Source organism: Mastigoproctus giganteus, chromosome 6 (assembly GCF_048544385.1).
Source record: "Mastigoproctus giganteus isolate SK-2022 chromosome 6, ASM4854438v1, whole genome shotgun sequence".
Taxonomy (NCBI): Eukaryota; Metazoa; Arthropoda; class Arachnida; order Uropygi; family Thelyphonidae; genus Mastigoproctus; species Mastigoproctus giganteus.
The window spans coordinates 239,040,508-239,057,052 of record NC_143580.1 but is presented as its reverse complement, the minus strand read 5'-3'; the positions used below and the strand labels follow the sequence as shown (position 1 = coordinate 239,057,052).

The 16,545-nt window shown below is 39.9% G+C and overlaps 1 protein-coding gene across 1 annotated transcript in view; it reads right to left on the bottom strand.

Annotated features, from left to right (window-relative positions):
* cin (Molybdenum cofactor synthesis protein cinnamon) overlaps positions 1-16,545 on the bottom strand; it is a 321,839-nt gene that overhangs the window by 199,106 nt on the left and 106,188 nt on the right. The window contains exons 6-7 of the mRNA XM_090376470.1: positions 12,019-12,113; positions 122-188 (exon numbers count right to left, since the gene is read on the bottom strand). Coding sequence (XP_090232596.1) covers positions 122-188; positions 12,019-12,113 — 162 coding nt within the window. The remainder of the gene's footprint in view (positions 1-121; positions 189-12,018; positions 12,114-16,545) is intronic.

The following is a 16,545-nucleotide window of genomic DNA, read 5'->3' as shown; positions in this document are numbered from 1 at the left end:
TGAGTACCTTCTATAATCAAAATAAATAAATAAAAAGCATTAATAATAAAATTTTAAAATATTTTTATTTTTTATCCTCTTAATAAAACAGAATAAATTGAAAATAACTTAACAATGCTACCTGTGATCCTTTTGCACTCCCAGGAAGATTAATGATCAAAGTCTGGCCACGTATGCCACAGACAGATCTTCATGAAAATAAAATAAATAAAAATTCAAATTTTTTTATGTAAATTTTGATTTTTTTTTTTAAAATTACACAATATACATCTTCACAGAACAATAAAATCTGTCTTATAACATATCAAGCATACAGTCAAAGCAACTACATGACGAGGGGAAAAAACCCATGATAAAACTGATACTACTAAATCAGAGATCTCAAACTCATAAGGTTTGGAAGCTGCACCAGTACCACTTGTGCAAATAGCAGATGCCAGTATGTGAAGAAAGTGTAAAAAGAAGCCATCACTGCCAACTTCTTAGAATGCTATTAAAAAGTGCAGTATGTCAGGGGCTCTCTCCTGTTATTCTCTCTCTCTCTCTCTCTCTCTCTCTCTCTCTCTCTCTTTCTCTCTCTCTCTCTCTCTCTCTCTGTGGTTTCTCTCTTTCTTGTTTATTCCCCTTGACTTATGGCCGTATTACTATTCCTACGATAATTATTCTAAATTGTATGATTGTTAGGCTAGGACAAAATCTGTGCTCTCGGCAAATTAAGTGCTGTTCTAGCACATAATTGCTGCAGCATTGATCGCGTTGTGATTTAAGATGGGGGGGGGATTGCTGAGCTTCGCTCCCGAATCCCCGTTTTTTTAACCTTTTGTTGGTTCGTACTTGTTTCTACTGGTGTATGAGAATATGGGCAGAGAGAATGAAACATCATGTAACACAACAACATTTATTATAACAAAAGAAAACATGTATACAGACTTGCACTCCATCTAGTTGTTTGTGTAAAAGTAAAGATATGTATATATATTGCTTCTAGGTTTATGTTCAAAACAACAACAACAACATGGATCTGTTTTGGATTTATGACATTGTGTTGGCAAAAACATCTTTATAACATACTGGATTCTAGTACCGCTGGAACTATTTCTTCAGACTTATTGTTTGGCTCTGGTTTAACAAGCTACAATGTTCACAAAAACATTTCAATTCACAAAACACTTCAACATAGAACAGAAATCTAACACAGGAATATTGCAGGCATTGTTTTTGTATATAGTGATAGGGAATTCAAATTTTTAATTGAGGTAGTCAGGTAGCTCTAACGTATAATTATAGAAACAGTAATACGCTTCACTGTTTCTATTAGATAGCGTAGTATTGACATTTAATTTAATTTAATTTATTGATCTTATTAATTTAAAATATCATGCCCCAAACTAGAGCAGCAAAGCAACAGGCACAAAGTGGCAGGAGTGCTGTGACTCGGGGAAGAACTGCGGGGGCGATTCTCCAACGCATCACAGCCTAAAAAAATGTGCAACTTGTGAAATGTTTGCCGAACTATCTGGAACGGAACATGATATTGCCATGGGGGATGTCTTTGTGTGTGCGCGAAGTAAGGAGTGTAAGGAAATCAGGCGACAACTCAGCGTTGTTATGGGCCTATATGAGAGTTTGAAGGACAGGGTGGATGCCCTCGAAAGATCTAAATTCAGGGGCCCATCAGGCTCTCAGCTGCCCACATCAACGCCAGAGCTTGCACTTGGTCATCACGCAACACAGCGGCAACCCCCAAGGCAGATTGCACTGGTCCCAAAGGAACTAGTAGTTGTTGGTGACTCTATTGTCAGGGAAACGGGGAACATCCTTTGTAAAAAGGATAGGTGGAACAGGACCAGGGTATGTCTGCCAGGGGCAAAGGTTGATGACGTTGTAGAGCAGATATCATCTTTTAAGGGCACAAAAGGTGATGTAGTTGTACACGTTGGCACTAATGATATTAAGAGTAGGAGACCGGCAGAATTTCTTAACAAGTACAGGTCACTGTTGAAAAAAAGCCGTGAAGTAGGGTTGAATTTGAAAGTGTCTGCAATTCTGCCCAGACACAATAGGAGGGAGTATATGATGAGAGCCTTGTCGATAAATTCGGCCCTGGAAAGATTGTGCAAGGCTCAAGGGGTAGAATTTTTTTCAGCCTGGACTGTACTTGTTAACAGGAGAGATTGCTTCTACAGGGACGGGATACACTTAAATAGAAAGGGTGCAAGAATATTTGCTGATGCTATCGAGGCAGTGTTAGATGGGTCGGAAAACTGATAGCTTGGGGGGATACAAGGACTAATAGTTTAACAGTAGCCGTAGGCAGAGGTGAAGGTGATTCTTGCACAACTTCAATTAGAATAAGTAGCGACCTGGAGCGAGGGGTGTTGGGGGTTTCAGGGACGGATGTCAGTCAACATGAAACAGGTGGGTATATGGGATGTGTTAGAGTGGCTGGGAATAGCAATAGGTGCATGTATACTTGCATGTATACCAATGCTAGAAGTATAGTAAATAAATTTGATGAATTTGAAGTGTTGGTCAAGACATCAAAGGCGGATATTGTTGGGATATCAGAGACGTGGTGTCACCCAGATATAAGGAATGCCGAACTGGAATTTGGCATTCCTATCCTATCCTGTCTATCCTTTCTGTGTACAGAAAGGATAGACAGGATAGGAAGGGAGGAGGTGTTATGCTGTTAATAAAGAAAAATATAAAATCAAAAGAAGTGCATCCAGTTGATATAGATGAACAGTGCACTGTTGAGTCAGTTTGGTGTGACATAAGCACTGCGAAAGCAAAAATTAGAGTAGGAGTGTGTTATAGGCCTAATGACTCGAATGAGTACAATGCACAATTGTACAGAGAAATAGAGTGGGCTAGTAAATCGGAATGTCTTATAATGGGGGAGTTTAACTTCCCAGATATTGACTGGAACTTGTGGGTTGGGCACTCACACACTAGTCAGACTTTTGTGGATTTATTGGATGATTGTTTTCTGCAGCAGCATGTTTGAGAGGCAACCAGAGAAAGTAATACTCTTGATCTGGTTATCAGCAGTGATCATTCATGTATTAGGAATTTGCAAATAAAAGAACCACTAGGTGGCAGTGATCACAGTGTACTGACGTGGGATTTACTTAAAGATTTAATTACCATCAGGGGTAAAGGAAAGGGTTTTTGCTTCCGTAATGTGAGTACAGTGGTCTCCGACAGTTTTTAAATTCTGTACAGTGGGATCAACTGACGATGTTACCAACAGTAAATTTTAAGTGGGAAGCATTCGTGGAATTAATCGTGGAAGCTACTAAAAGTTTCAAACCTATTAAGAAATATTGTTCAAGGTTCAGGCCTAAATGGTTGTCAAATGAACTAATGAGACTCGTAACAGAGAAGAAAAATGCATGGGATGCATATAAATTATCAAGCGACTCAGAAGCCTATGGCAGATATAAGTTAATCTGCAATCAGGTCACAAAGGAGGTGTGGCAGGCGAAGGCAGATTACGAGAAATCCTTGGCAAAAGATGCTAAGAAAAACAGCAAGGATTTCTTTTCTTATATAAACTCTAAAAGGAAGGGGATGAATCTCATTGGTCCACTTGACATCGATGGTTCGACTGTTGATGATCCTGCTCAGATAGCAAACAAACTGAATGAGTATTTTGCATCTACATTCACACGTGAGGAATTATTAAGGTTTGAAAATAGCAGAAGGTTATCAAATTGTAGCAGAGTGCTTAATGATCTTGTAATAACTGAGAGCAAAGTGGAAGAGAAATTGTGGAAGTTAAACGTAAGAAAAGCACCTGGTGCGGATGGGATCTATCCGGTTATATTAAAGGAGGCGGCAAGGCAACTAAGCAAACCCTTAGCCATAATTATGAGAGCATCCTTGGACTCAGGGGAGGTTCCCACGGATTGGAGATGTGCAAATGTATCCCCAATTCACAAAGGGGGATCGAAGGGTGACACGAGTAATTACAGACTAGTTAGTTTAACTTCTGTTCCGGATAAAATAATGGAGTCGCTGGTTAAAGATGCATTGCAGGATCATCTAGACAAGACTGCAGCAATAATTCAGACACAGCATGGGTTTGTTAAGGGAAAGTCTTGTCTGACAAATTTGTGGTTACGAAGGAACTGGGTGCAAAAAACAATTTTGATATCATATATTTGGATTTCAGGAAAGCTTTTGACACTGTTCCGCATGGAAGACTATTGTACAAATTGGAGCAGAATGGTATTAAGGGTAAGTTGCTACAATGGATAAAAGGATGGTTAAATGCGAGAAGACAGAGGGTGGTAATCAATGGGTGCTGCTCTTCTTGGACTAATGTTATTAGTGGAGTCCCACAGGGTTCGGTGTTAGGTCCACTGTTGTCTTGTATATTTATCAATGATATTGATGAAGGTATATCAGGCTTAATGTCGAAGTTTGCAGATGATACAAAGGTTGGCAGGGTTGTTAATGACAGTAATGGCAGTCTACTACTGCAACAGGATCTAGATAATTTGGGCAGATGGGCTAAGAAGTGGCAACTGAAGTTTAACCTTGACAAATGCAAAGTACTGCATATGGGTAGAAGTAACCTGTGTAAGAAATGTACCAACTGTGTGGTACTACACTTAAGGTGGTAGAAAATGAAAAAGATCTGGGAGTAATTGTGCAGGCAGATATGAAGTTTTCTGAGCAATGCAGACAGGCTGCCAGGGCAGGTCATGGGGTTTTGTCAATGATATATAGGAATTTTGCTAGCAGGGAAAAGGAGGTGATTATCCCTCTGTATAAGGCAATGGTCAGGCCACGGTTTGAGTACTGCATACAGGTCTGGAGGCCTCATTTTAGGAAGGATGTAGATTTACTTGAGCGTGTACATAGAAGGGCAACAAGATTGGTGAGGGGAATGAAGGGATCCTCTTACCAAGAGAGGCTTAAGTTCTGCAAATTGCAGTGGCTGGGGACTAGGCACCTGCGCGGTGATCTGATTGAGGTGTATAAGGCCTTGAATGGGTTCAGCACGCTGAATTCTGATGGGATCCTTCCACTTGTTCAGATTACGAACCTAATGGGGCATAAATTCAAATTAACAAAAGACACATGTAGATTGGATGTGCGGAAATTTGCCTTTAGCCAGCGTGTGGTTAATTGCTGGAACAAACTTCCATCTGTCATTGTGGAAGTTGATAGGTTGAATAAATTTAAGGAGGAACTAGACAGGCATTTGGAGGGCATGGTGTGATTTTTTTTTTTTTGGCTGATGCTGCATAAGCTCATACACTTGCTTTCTTGCATCACATGCCGCCACTACTACTACTACTACTACAACCGTTTCGGATCGAGAAATTCTGATCATGGGATATGAAAGGTATCAAAACGAATTTTCTCTGCTTCCTTCCTTTACAAAGTATTAATCAACCTTAATATCTATATTACACAATAACATAAATGTGTGGACAACACCAGTAAGTAAAGGTGCTAGGCTACCATTGATCTTAGCCTGTTACCTTTGTGTAACATAGGAAAGCTAATCTAGAATAATTTGATTATAATATATAGTAAAATCACATGAATTACTCAAATAACATATGTGGTAAACACTTGAATAGCATATGTATTTCTGTGCACATGTATTCTGAACTGGTTTAATCCTATCTTACACTAAAGTTAATTGTGTAATACCATTTGATAAATCAGTATTATTGAACCACTTTCCTTTGCAGCAGGTCATGTGTATCACTCCAATAGATGCAAGACTAGGCACAGGCGAGGTGATCTGATAGAGGTGTATAAAGCCTTGAATGATTTGAGCATGCTCAATGCTGATGGGATTCTTCCTCTTGCTCAGAATAATCACCTGAGAGGGCATAAATTCAAACTGAGGAAAGACAGATGTAGGATAGACGTGCGGAAATTTGCCTTAACGAGTGGGTGGTTGGTTGGTGGAACAGACTTCCATCCCTTGTCGCGGAAGTTGATAACCTAAATAAGTTTAATGTTGAGCTGGACAGGTGTTTGAAACGAAGGGAGGGTGTAATGGGAACGTGTTTTTTTTTTTTTTTTTTGGCTGATGTTGCATAAGCTTTCATTCTTGCATCATATGCCTCTACTAATGCTAATGCTAATCATAAATATTCTTGCAAAAATTATTAAACATACAGTTATTCTAAAAACAAAAAAAAAATATGCATCCACACTACCTGTCCGAATAAAGTGAGGTCTTCAAAAAACTCAATAGAGTTATCGTTTAAACTTCAATCCCTTGTCGTGGAAGTTGATAGCCTAAATAAATTTAAGGCTCAGCTGGACAGGTATTTCGAATGAACAGAGGGGTGAAGTCGAAGTGGTTTTTTTTTTTTTTTTTTTTGGCTGATGCTGCATAAGTTTGCTTTCTTCCATCATGTAATAACTGAGAGTAAAGTGGAAGAGAAATTGTTGAAGATAAATACAAGAAAGGCACCTGGGGTGGATGGGATCTATCTGGTTATATTAAAGTAGGCAGCAAAGGAAGTAAGCAACCCCTTAGCCATATTTATGAGAGCTTCCTTGGACTCAGGGGCAGTACCCATGGACTGGAGATGTGCAAATGTGACCCCAATTCACAAAGGAGGATCAAATGGCGACAAAAGTTAGTTTAAAATTATAGACCTGTTAGTTTACCTTCTGTTCCCTGAAAATTAATGGAGGCACTTGTTAAAGAAGCACTGCAGGATCATCTAGACAAGACTTCAGTTATAGCTCAGACACAGCATGGTTTTGTTAAGGGGAAGTCTTGCCTGACCAATTTGATTGGATACTATGATGCAGTCACAAAAGAACTGGATGCAGGGAATAACTTTGATATTATATACTTGGATCTTAGAAAGGCTTTTCATACTGTTGCACATGGAAGACTGCTGCACAAATTGGAGCAGTGTGGCATCGGAGGCAAATTGCTGCTATGGATAAAGGGGTGGTTGAGGGGGAGAAGACAGAGAGTGGTAATCAATGGATACTGCTCATCGTGAACTAATGTTATTAGTGGAGTTCCTCAGGGTTCAGTATTGGGTCCATTACTGTGTTCTGTATTTATAAATGATATTGATGATGGTGTATCAAGCTTAATGTCCAAGTTTGCAGACGATACGAAGGTTGGCAGGGTTGTCAAGGACACTACTGACACTATGCTACTGCAACAGGATCTGGAAAGGTTGAACAGATGGGCTGAGAGGTGGCAAATGAAGTTGAACATTGACAAATGTAAAGTACTACATATGGGAAACAGCAACATCAGAGCAACGTATCAACTCTGTGGTACTACACTGACAGTGGTAGAGAATGAAAGGGACCTGGGGGTGGTTGTGCAGGCAGATATGAAGTTTTCTGAGCAGTGCAGACAGGACAATACACCATGAGCTACCCCAAGAGTAGCTCATGGGTTATTGTCGATGATACATAGCAATTTTTCCAGCAGGGATAAGGAGGTGATTATTCCCTTGTATAAGGCAATGGTCAGGCCACACCTAGAGTACTGTATACAGGTCTGGAGGCCTCATTTCAAGAAGGATGTAGAGATGCTGGAACGAGTACAGAGAAGGGCAACAAGATTGGTGAATGGAACAAAGGGGTGCTCTTACGAAGAAAGGCTTAAGTTTTGCAAATTACAGTGTCTGGAGTCTAGGCACCAACGAGGTGATCTGATAGAGGTGTATAAAGCCTTGAATGGTTTGACCATGGTCAATGCTGATGGGATTCTTCCTCTTGCTCAGAATAATCACCTGAAAGGGCATAAATTCAAATTGAGCAAAGACAGATGTAGGATAGACGTGAGGAAATTTGCCTTTAGCCAGTGGGTGGTTGGTTGGTGGAACAGACTTCCATCCCTAGTCATGGAGGTTGATAGCCTAAATAAGTTTAAGGCTCAGCCGGACAGGTATTTCGAACGAACAGAGGGGTGAAGTGGAAGTGGTTATTTTTTATTTATTTTATTTTATTTTTTGGCTGATGCTGCATAAGCTTGCTTTCTTGCATCAAATGCCTCTACTAATGCTAATGCCTCATTAGTTCATCTGACATCCACTTAGGCCTAAACCTTGAACAATATTTCTTATTTGGTATGTAAAGCCTAGTAGCTTCCAAGATAAGTTCTTTGAATGCTTCCCATTTTGAATTTGCTGTTGATAACATCATCAGTTTGTTCCACTGTATAGAATTTAAATACTGTCTCAGTCCATCGTAGTCGCCTTTACGAAAGCAATAACCTTTCCCTTTACCCCCTAATGGTAGTTACCTCTTTGAGTAAATCCCACTTCAGCACACTGTGATCAGTGCCACCTAGTGGTTCCTTTATCTGCAGATTCTTAATGCATAAAGAATCACTAGTGATAATCACATCAAGAGTATTACTCCCTCTAGTTGCCTCCCGAACATGCTGATGTAGAAAACAATCATCCAATAAATCCAGAAAAGCCTTGCTAATATGTGAGTGACCAGCCCCCAAATTCCAGTCAATATCTGGGAAATTAAAATCCCCCATTATAAGACTCTCTGATGTACTGACCCACTCTATTTCCCTGTACAGTTTCTTATTATACTCATCAGAGTGATTAGGCCTATAGGACACTCCTATTCTCAATTTTGATCTCCCAATGCTTATGTCACACCAAACTGACTCGACACTACACTCTCCAGCGATGTCAACTGGTTTCACTTCCTTGGATTTTATGTGTTTCTTAACTAATAGCATAACCCCTCCTCCCTTCCTACCCTGTCTATCCTTTCTGTAGACGTTATACTCCCCAAATTCCAGTTCTGCATTCCTTATATCTGTGTGACACCACGTCTCTGATATCCCAACAATATCTGCCTTCGAAGTTTTGAGCAATACCTCAAATTCATCAAATATATTTACTAAACTCCTAGCATTGGTGTACATGCAAGTATACATGAACCTGTTTCTATTCTTAGCTACCCTAACACAACCCATGTGTCTACTTGTACTGCAATGACTCCCAGCAGTCTCTGAAATATCCTGCTTCTTTTTTTTCAGGCTTCTGCTCATTCCAATAGAAGCAGTGCAAGAATCACTTTCACCTCTGCCAGTGGCTACTGTTAATCTATTCGTCTTTGTATCCCCCACGCTAGCAGTTTTCCGACCCACCTGTTTGTTTGTTGTTTGTTATTTAGTTTTTATCTAATCAAGAAGCGTGTGCTACGCACTGCTGCTCCTTCCCACCTGGCTACGGAGGCACCTCCGACCCACCTAACACTGCCTCGATAGCATCAGCAAATATTCTTGCACCCTTTCTATTTAAGTGTATCCTGTCCCTGTAGAAGGAATCTCTCCTGTTAACAAGTACAGTCCAGGCTGAAAAAAATTCTACCCCTTGAGCCTTGCACAATCTTTCCAGGGCCGAATTGATCGACAAGGCTCTCATCATATACTCCCTCCTATCGTGTCTGGGCAGAATTGCAGACACTTTCAAATTCAACCCTACTTCACGGCTTTTTTTCAACAGTGACCTGTACTTGTTAAGTAATTCTGCCGGTCTCCTACTCTTGATATCATTAGTGCCAACGTGTACAACTATATCACCTTTTGTGCCCTTAAAAGATGATATCCGCTCTACAACGTCATCAACCTTTGCCCCTGGTAGACATACCCTGGTCCTGTTCCACCTATCCATTTTACAAAGCATGTTCCCAGTTTCCCTGACAATAGAGTCACTAACAACTACTAGTTCCTGTGGGACCAGCGCATTCTGCCTTGGGGGTTGCCGCTGTGTTGCGTGATGACCAAGTGCAAGCTCTGGCGTTAATGTGGGCAGCTGAGAGCTTGATGGGGCCCTCAATTTAGTTCCTTCGAGGGCATCCACCCTGTCCTTCAAGCTCTCATATAGGCCCATAACAACGCTGAGTTGTTGCCTGATTTCATTACACTCCTTGCATTGCACACACACACAAGGACATCCCCCATGGCAATATCATGTCCCGTACCTGAATGTCAACAAACATGATGCAAGCAGTGCACTTTAGAAGGCTGTGATTCAGAAGGCAACTGACCCCCTCAGTTCTCCTCTGAGCCACAGCACTTCCATTAGCTTGAGCCTTTTGCTTTGCTGCTCTGGTCTGAGCCATGATTTCGATTAATTTCAATAAAATTTCAATTTGAGTTCAAAATTACAACCCTAAACTTGTATCCCAACACAGTTAAAACAGTATATATATTTTTCAGTGTCAAGTATTAATTATCTACGAGTTCTCTTTATATAACTTCCGTATCAGTTATGTATTAATTAATTATGTTACGTTTGTAATCTAAGTCGTTATATGTATTTAGTTAAAAGTACAATTTAATTGACAACGAAGTTCAACGAGTTTAATAGATTCTACCGATCAACTGTCAATATTATAACCTATACTATACTAACGCTATCTAGTTCGGTATATAACGTATCGTATGACAAAGGCGGCAGGTAAGTTACGAACGGTAAATCTACGGATACTTAAGTATTAATTAACTTTCAAATCTCACTGTCTCAATTCAGAATAAACTAACATTCCTGACTAGTTCTATAAGCTACTTATAGAAAATAATTTGATGTAAAAATGGTCAATAAAGCAGCTAAATATGGCTAAAAAACTACTTCTTCAGCGGAGCTGCAACTTGTAACACGTGGATTTGACACCCTCCGATACTTTTATGCAATTACAAAGCTGAGTAAAGAATAGATACACCAGATTAATCAGAAAATCACAAAATACTGCTATACTACTAAATTTAAATCAAAAGTTTTTGAAAAACAATAATTTCAAATCAATAAATAAGAAAAATCCATTTAGTGGCTTTGAACATGTCTGGCTCCTACTAGCATAATAAATCTGGCTAAATTTCCAGGACAGAAGTTAAATTAACAGGTCTGTAATAACTCGTGTCACCCTTTGATCCCCCCCTTTGTGAATTAGCAGAGACACATTTGCACATCTCCAGTCCATGGGGACCTCCCCCGAGTCAAGAAAGCTCTCATAATTAGGGCTAAGGGTTTGCTTACTTCCTTTGCTGTCTCCTTTAATATAACTGGATAGATCCCAGCCACATCGAGTGTTTATCTTCGACAATTTCTCCTCCACTTTGCTCTCAGTTATTACAAATTAGCTCACTGCCAGAGTTTAATTCACCACTCGCATTCTCCTCCATGAATAACTCCTCGTGTAAATGTAGAGGCAAAATGCTCATTCAGTTTGTCAGTAACCTAAGCAGGATTATCAACAGTAGAACCATTGATATCAAGTGAACCGCTCTGATTCATCTCCTTCCTTCTAGAGTTTACATAAATATAGAACTCTTTGCTGTTTTTCTCGTAATCTGCCTTCACCTCTAACCTCCTTTGTGACTTGATTACTGAGCAGATTATATGTACCATATGTTTCTGTATCACCTGATAGTTTATATGCATCCATGCATTTTTCTTCTCTGATACAAGTCTCATTAGTTCATTTGACATCCATTTAAGCCTAAACCTTGAACAATATTTCTTAGTTGGGACAAAACTACTGCTAATCTATTAGTTTGTGCATCCTCCAAGCTAGAAGTTTTCTGACCCATCATTACACTGCCTCGATAGCAACAGCAAATATCCTTGCACCTTTCTGTTTAAGTGTATCTCATCCCTGTAGAAGCAATCTCTCCTGTTAAGAAGCACAGATCATTCTGAGAATAATTATACCCCATGAGCACTGCATAATCTCTCTAAGGGCAGAATCAATTGATAAGGCTCTCATCATATACTCCCTCCTATCGTGTCTCTGCAGAATTGCAGAAACTTTCAAATTCAACTTTCAAACACTTTCAAATTTACAGTGATATGTCTCAGATGGCATAATATGTATAGATGGGAACTTCTGATACACAATATCTGAGGATCATCTGAATATTTTTGGTCATGCTGTGCAGCAGAATGTCATTTTTGTTGCCAAAAAGTTTACAACCTGTTTAAATAACAACAGATGCCTATAAGTGTAGTCTACAAAATTTTCTACTCCTACCTTGAAAGCATTGCCAGAGGTGTTATTTGCAAAGATCCACACATAATGGCTGTAGCCATTCCAGGTGCTTCCCGCTGAATAACTGCTTTGGTTGCCTAAATGATAATTATACACTTTTAATGTGCAATAACAAAATGAAAATTACAAACTGGGAATAAATTGAAATGGTAAAGGAAATATTACTGGAATAAATTAACATTATATTACAAAAATCATAAAGGAAAATAAAAAAATTGATAAATCCATTAATTGGGACCTGATGTAGAGTGCATTCAGGGCAGTACTGAAGCATGGGCAAATAGGACATTTACCTAAAGTATATTCCTGCTAGGGCTAGCTATAAAAATAAAATAATTAATTTTAAGTTGAAGGGGACATAGTACGAATGTTTTGTCCTATGTGCTGAATTACTTAAACAGAGCACTAAGTACAATTAAGGAAACAGATTCAAGTATTTTGGGCAAACATCCGATTACAGTCATGTGGGTACAAACATTTTCTGCAATTTACCTAATTAAATCAGACAAAATCTCAAACTATAAAAACACAAATAAAAGAAAATATCTAAAGAATGGCAGAGTATATTATAATTTACTTTCTTAGTACTAAGACTAGAAGAAAAATTCCTTAGGATGGCATTAAATACAAAACATAGAAATTAACAAATATAACAGTAATGCGTACTAACTCTTATTATTATTATTATTATTATTTTTAGCCATATGGTGCAAGGAAGCCTGAGGCTTATGCTGCACCAGCCAAAAAAAATTCCCAAGTAACCCTGAGAGAGAGAGAGAGAGAGAGAGAGAGAGAGAGAGAGAGAGAGAGAGAGAGAGAGAGAGAGAGAGAGATTGACAGAAGTGGAAAGGAATCACCAAGAAAAAGAAGAATGATGATATCCAGCTCAGGACCCTGGGTGTGCCAAGCCCATATTCACCAGATGTGAGCCCCTGGGGTTAAATTGGCCAATAAACATTTTGCAGCATTAAAAACCACAATATGCAGCACATTTTCAGTGCATAGTATTTGGCATCGGGCATCACTGGTGGTTTCCCACATCTGTGCTGTATTCTGTAGAACTACTACAAAATCCAGGAAAAAGGGTAGTGTCTGGTTTATGTAGTATTGTCTTTTGTTCTGTTGTTGTGCCTTTGGACCCCTGGCCACAGGACCCCTAGCAGGACCCTATGTTGCCTGCCAACACCACTGGGAAATGAGTCAGGCTGCCAATCATACTCTGGCTGGTCTCCACCAGGGTCACCTGAACTTACTGGATGGAAACCAAGTAAAAAAAATAGTATAAATGGTGGAGTCACAGCAGGCAAAAGGAGGAGGATGAGGAAAGAAGGCATTAAAAGTTATTGGCTTTCCTGGCTCCCTGTTTACACTGTTCAGAAAACTTCATATTTGCTCGTATTGTAACTCCCAGATCCTTTCCTCCCCAATATTTTTAATTCATCCCCACCAAGTGTATAATTTATTTGTGATTCCTATTCCCCAAGTGTAAGATCTTGCATTTGGCAGCATTAAAATATAGTTGCCACTTCTCTGACAATCTTTGAAGTCAGTTCAAGTCATCCTGAAAGAGCACTGCTTGGCACTGATCATTGACACCTCTGCCCATCTTTACGTCATCTGCAAATTTTGACATTGCACCTTCTATCCCTTCGTAGTTATAAAAATAAGAAACAAATGATCCAAGAACCGATCTTTGCAGGACCCCACTCCTGACATTACACCAATTGGAAGAATATCCATTAATGACAACACTCTGCCTTCTGCCCTGCAGCTACCCAACAATCCACCTTGGAATCTTACAAGTAATTCCAACCTTTTCAAGCTTATATAGTAACGTCTCACAAGGGAATGAATCAAAGGCTTTGCTAAAATCCAAATAAACTAGGTCGAAATTGTTCCCTAAATCCAACTCATGAGTAACTGAATCAAATTTCCAGATTCCTCGAAGCTGTAAAGAAGTCCCTTGGCAATGGCTTCGAGGTGAAGTGGCATGGTCCCAGCCAGTACTTGAAGGGCAGGTGTGCTAATGGTGCAGCAAGCTCGGGTGATGACAAGCAGAATGTGCCACTGGGTGCAATCAAGCTTTCTTTTGTTTCTGTTGATAATGGCCCTGTGAAACCAAGTGCCAGCACCATACCACAAGAATGGAGACAGGCTTATAGATTGTGGCTAAAGCATGCCGCTTTAGCCCCAAATTGCATTTGGAAATCCTAGCAATTAAGGTGTATTTTCTCATCTTTCCAGCCAAGTGGACAAGGTGAGGATAAAACGTAAGTTTGTCATCAACAATCATTCTGAGGAACAATGAGGATCATTCTGTTGTCATCGACAATCATTCTGAGGAATCATTATTTACCAGTTTACTGGGTTAGCTATCAAGATGTATGTACAGTTGGTGATCTTCTGGGACTTAGGGTTCCTTTAATCAGAAGGGTTTTCATTTTCTCGGATGAAATTCACAATTTATGACGATGCAACCATGTCTGGATTTGGTTTAAAGCATATTTAAATCTGCTGTCTGTTTCAATTAGCATGATGACACCATTGGCATATGCTAGGATGGTGGAATGCTCAACTTCCAGATTTAAGAGTTCATCCAGGAGAACTGTCCAAAACACAAGGGGCTAAGCAGACCCTTGCACGCAGCCCCTGGAGATGTGACATATTTCTTTGTATTTGGTTCAACACAAAGACTAGGTGATCTTGAAAGTAATGTTGGAGGCAATGATAGACTAGAAGGAATGCCAGCCTTCCAATAACACCTCATGACACTCAGCCACCAAATGGCATCGAAAGCCCCGGTGAAGTCAATGGAGACTCGGTGACTTAGTATTTATTTTCTGGTGGCACGGGGAAGTCCCCCTAACTCCACATAGTACTCTGTGATACATACAGTTCTCTGTAAAGGCCAAAATATGTATGTGTTGGTTTAGGGTTGCACAGTGTAGTTTTGGGTTGCATTGTTCATCTGGCCATTTAGCTATGGGGTCCCCCCTTGTGAGACCCCACATTGCCTGTCATTAACTCTGTGAAGGTAGGCTAGGCAGTGCAATAGAGGGAAAGAACTCTGGCTAGACAACACCCAGAGTTGCCTGAGATTTCAAGGGGCTCTTAAAAAAGAAAAAATTGAAATTAAAGTGTGAGTGGGGGAAATAGCTTGAGAGTAAGGAGTAAAGGTATGTGAGAAAAAAGGAGAATGAAGAAAGAACGCATCCACCAGATGAGTGAAATAGTAAGGAACAAAGAGTTAAGATGTCCCTGGATTGGGGAGCCCACCCAGGCCCACGGAAAGAATAAAAGATTGCATGGTTAGGGTGCTGCACAAAGATGAGTCCCATAAAGTTATGGGTCATCCAAAGATGACAGTTCCACCTGTCCCGAAACAAGGTATACAGGGGGAGTTTTACTCTATGTTGATAGATGATTATATAGTCAAGTCCATGTAGACGGTCAAGTTTTGGTATTCATCTTCAGGTTTGACTGGAATCAAGTTGGCCTGGATTCGGAGGTTGTTCACACATCGGGTGAACAATTCCTGGGCAAACTGTATAGTATATAGCGTTATTTGTAATGCGGTTCTTGGGGTTTCTCCGACTCCGGAAATGTGACGAATAAAAACTCTGTAAAGGCCAGATTTACATAGGTTAGCGAAGGGTTCATGTGGGTTATGTTGTTCATCCGGCCTCTTAGCCTAGAGGCGTGTGTTTTCACACAGAAACCTCTAGTTTACCATCTAGTGAGAATAAATTATCATTACTTTTATTATTTCATTATTATTTTTCAGCCTGGTCTGTACTTGTTAACAGGAGAGACTGCTTCTACAGGAATGGGATACACTTAAATAGAAAGGGTGCAAGAATGTTTGCTGGTGCTATCGAGGCAGTGTTAGGTGGGTCGGAAAACTGCAAGATTGGGGGGATACAAGGACTAATAGATTAACAGTAGCCACTGGCAGAGGTGAAAGTGATTCTTGCACTGCTTCTATTGGAATGAGCAGCAGCCTGGAAAATAAGATGCAGGATATTTCAGAGACTGCTGGGAATCATTGGTGTACAACTAAACACATGGGTTGTGTTAGGGTAGCTAAGAAAAAGAACAGATGCATGTATACTTGCATGTACACCAATGCTAGGAGTTTAGTAAATAAATTTGATGAATTTGAGGTATTGCTGAAAACATCAAAGGCAGATATTGTTGGGATTTCAGAGACGTGGTGTCACACAGATATAAGGAATGCAGAACTGGAATTTGGGGAGTACAATGTCTACAGAAAGGATAGACAGGATAGGAAGGGAGAAGGGGTTATGCTATTAGTTAGGAAATACATAAAATCCAAGGAAGTGAAGCCAGTCGACATCGCTGGACAGTGTAGTGTCGAATCAGTTTGGTGTGACATAAGCATTGGGAGATCAAAATTGAGAGTAGGAGTGTGCTATAGGCCTAATGACTCTGATGAGTATAATAAGAAACTGTACAGGGAAATAGAGTGGATCAGTAAATCAGAGAGTC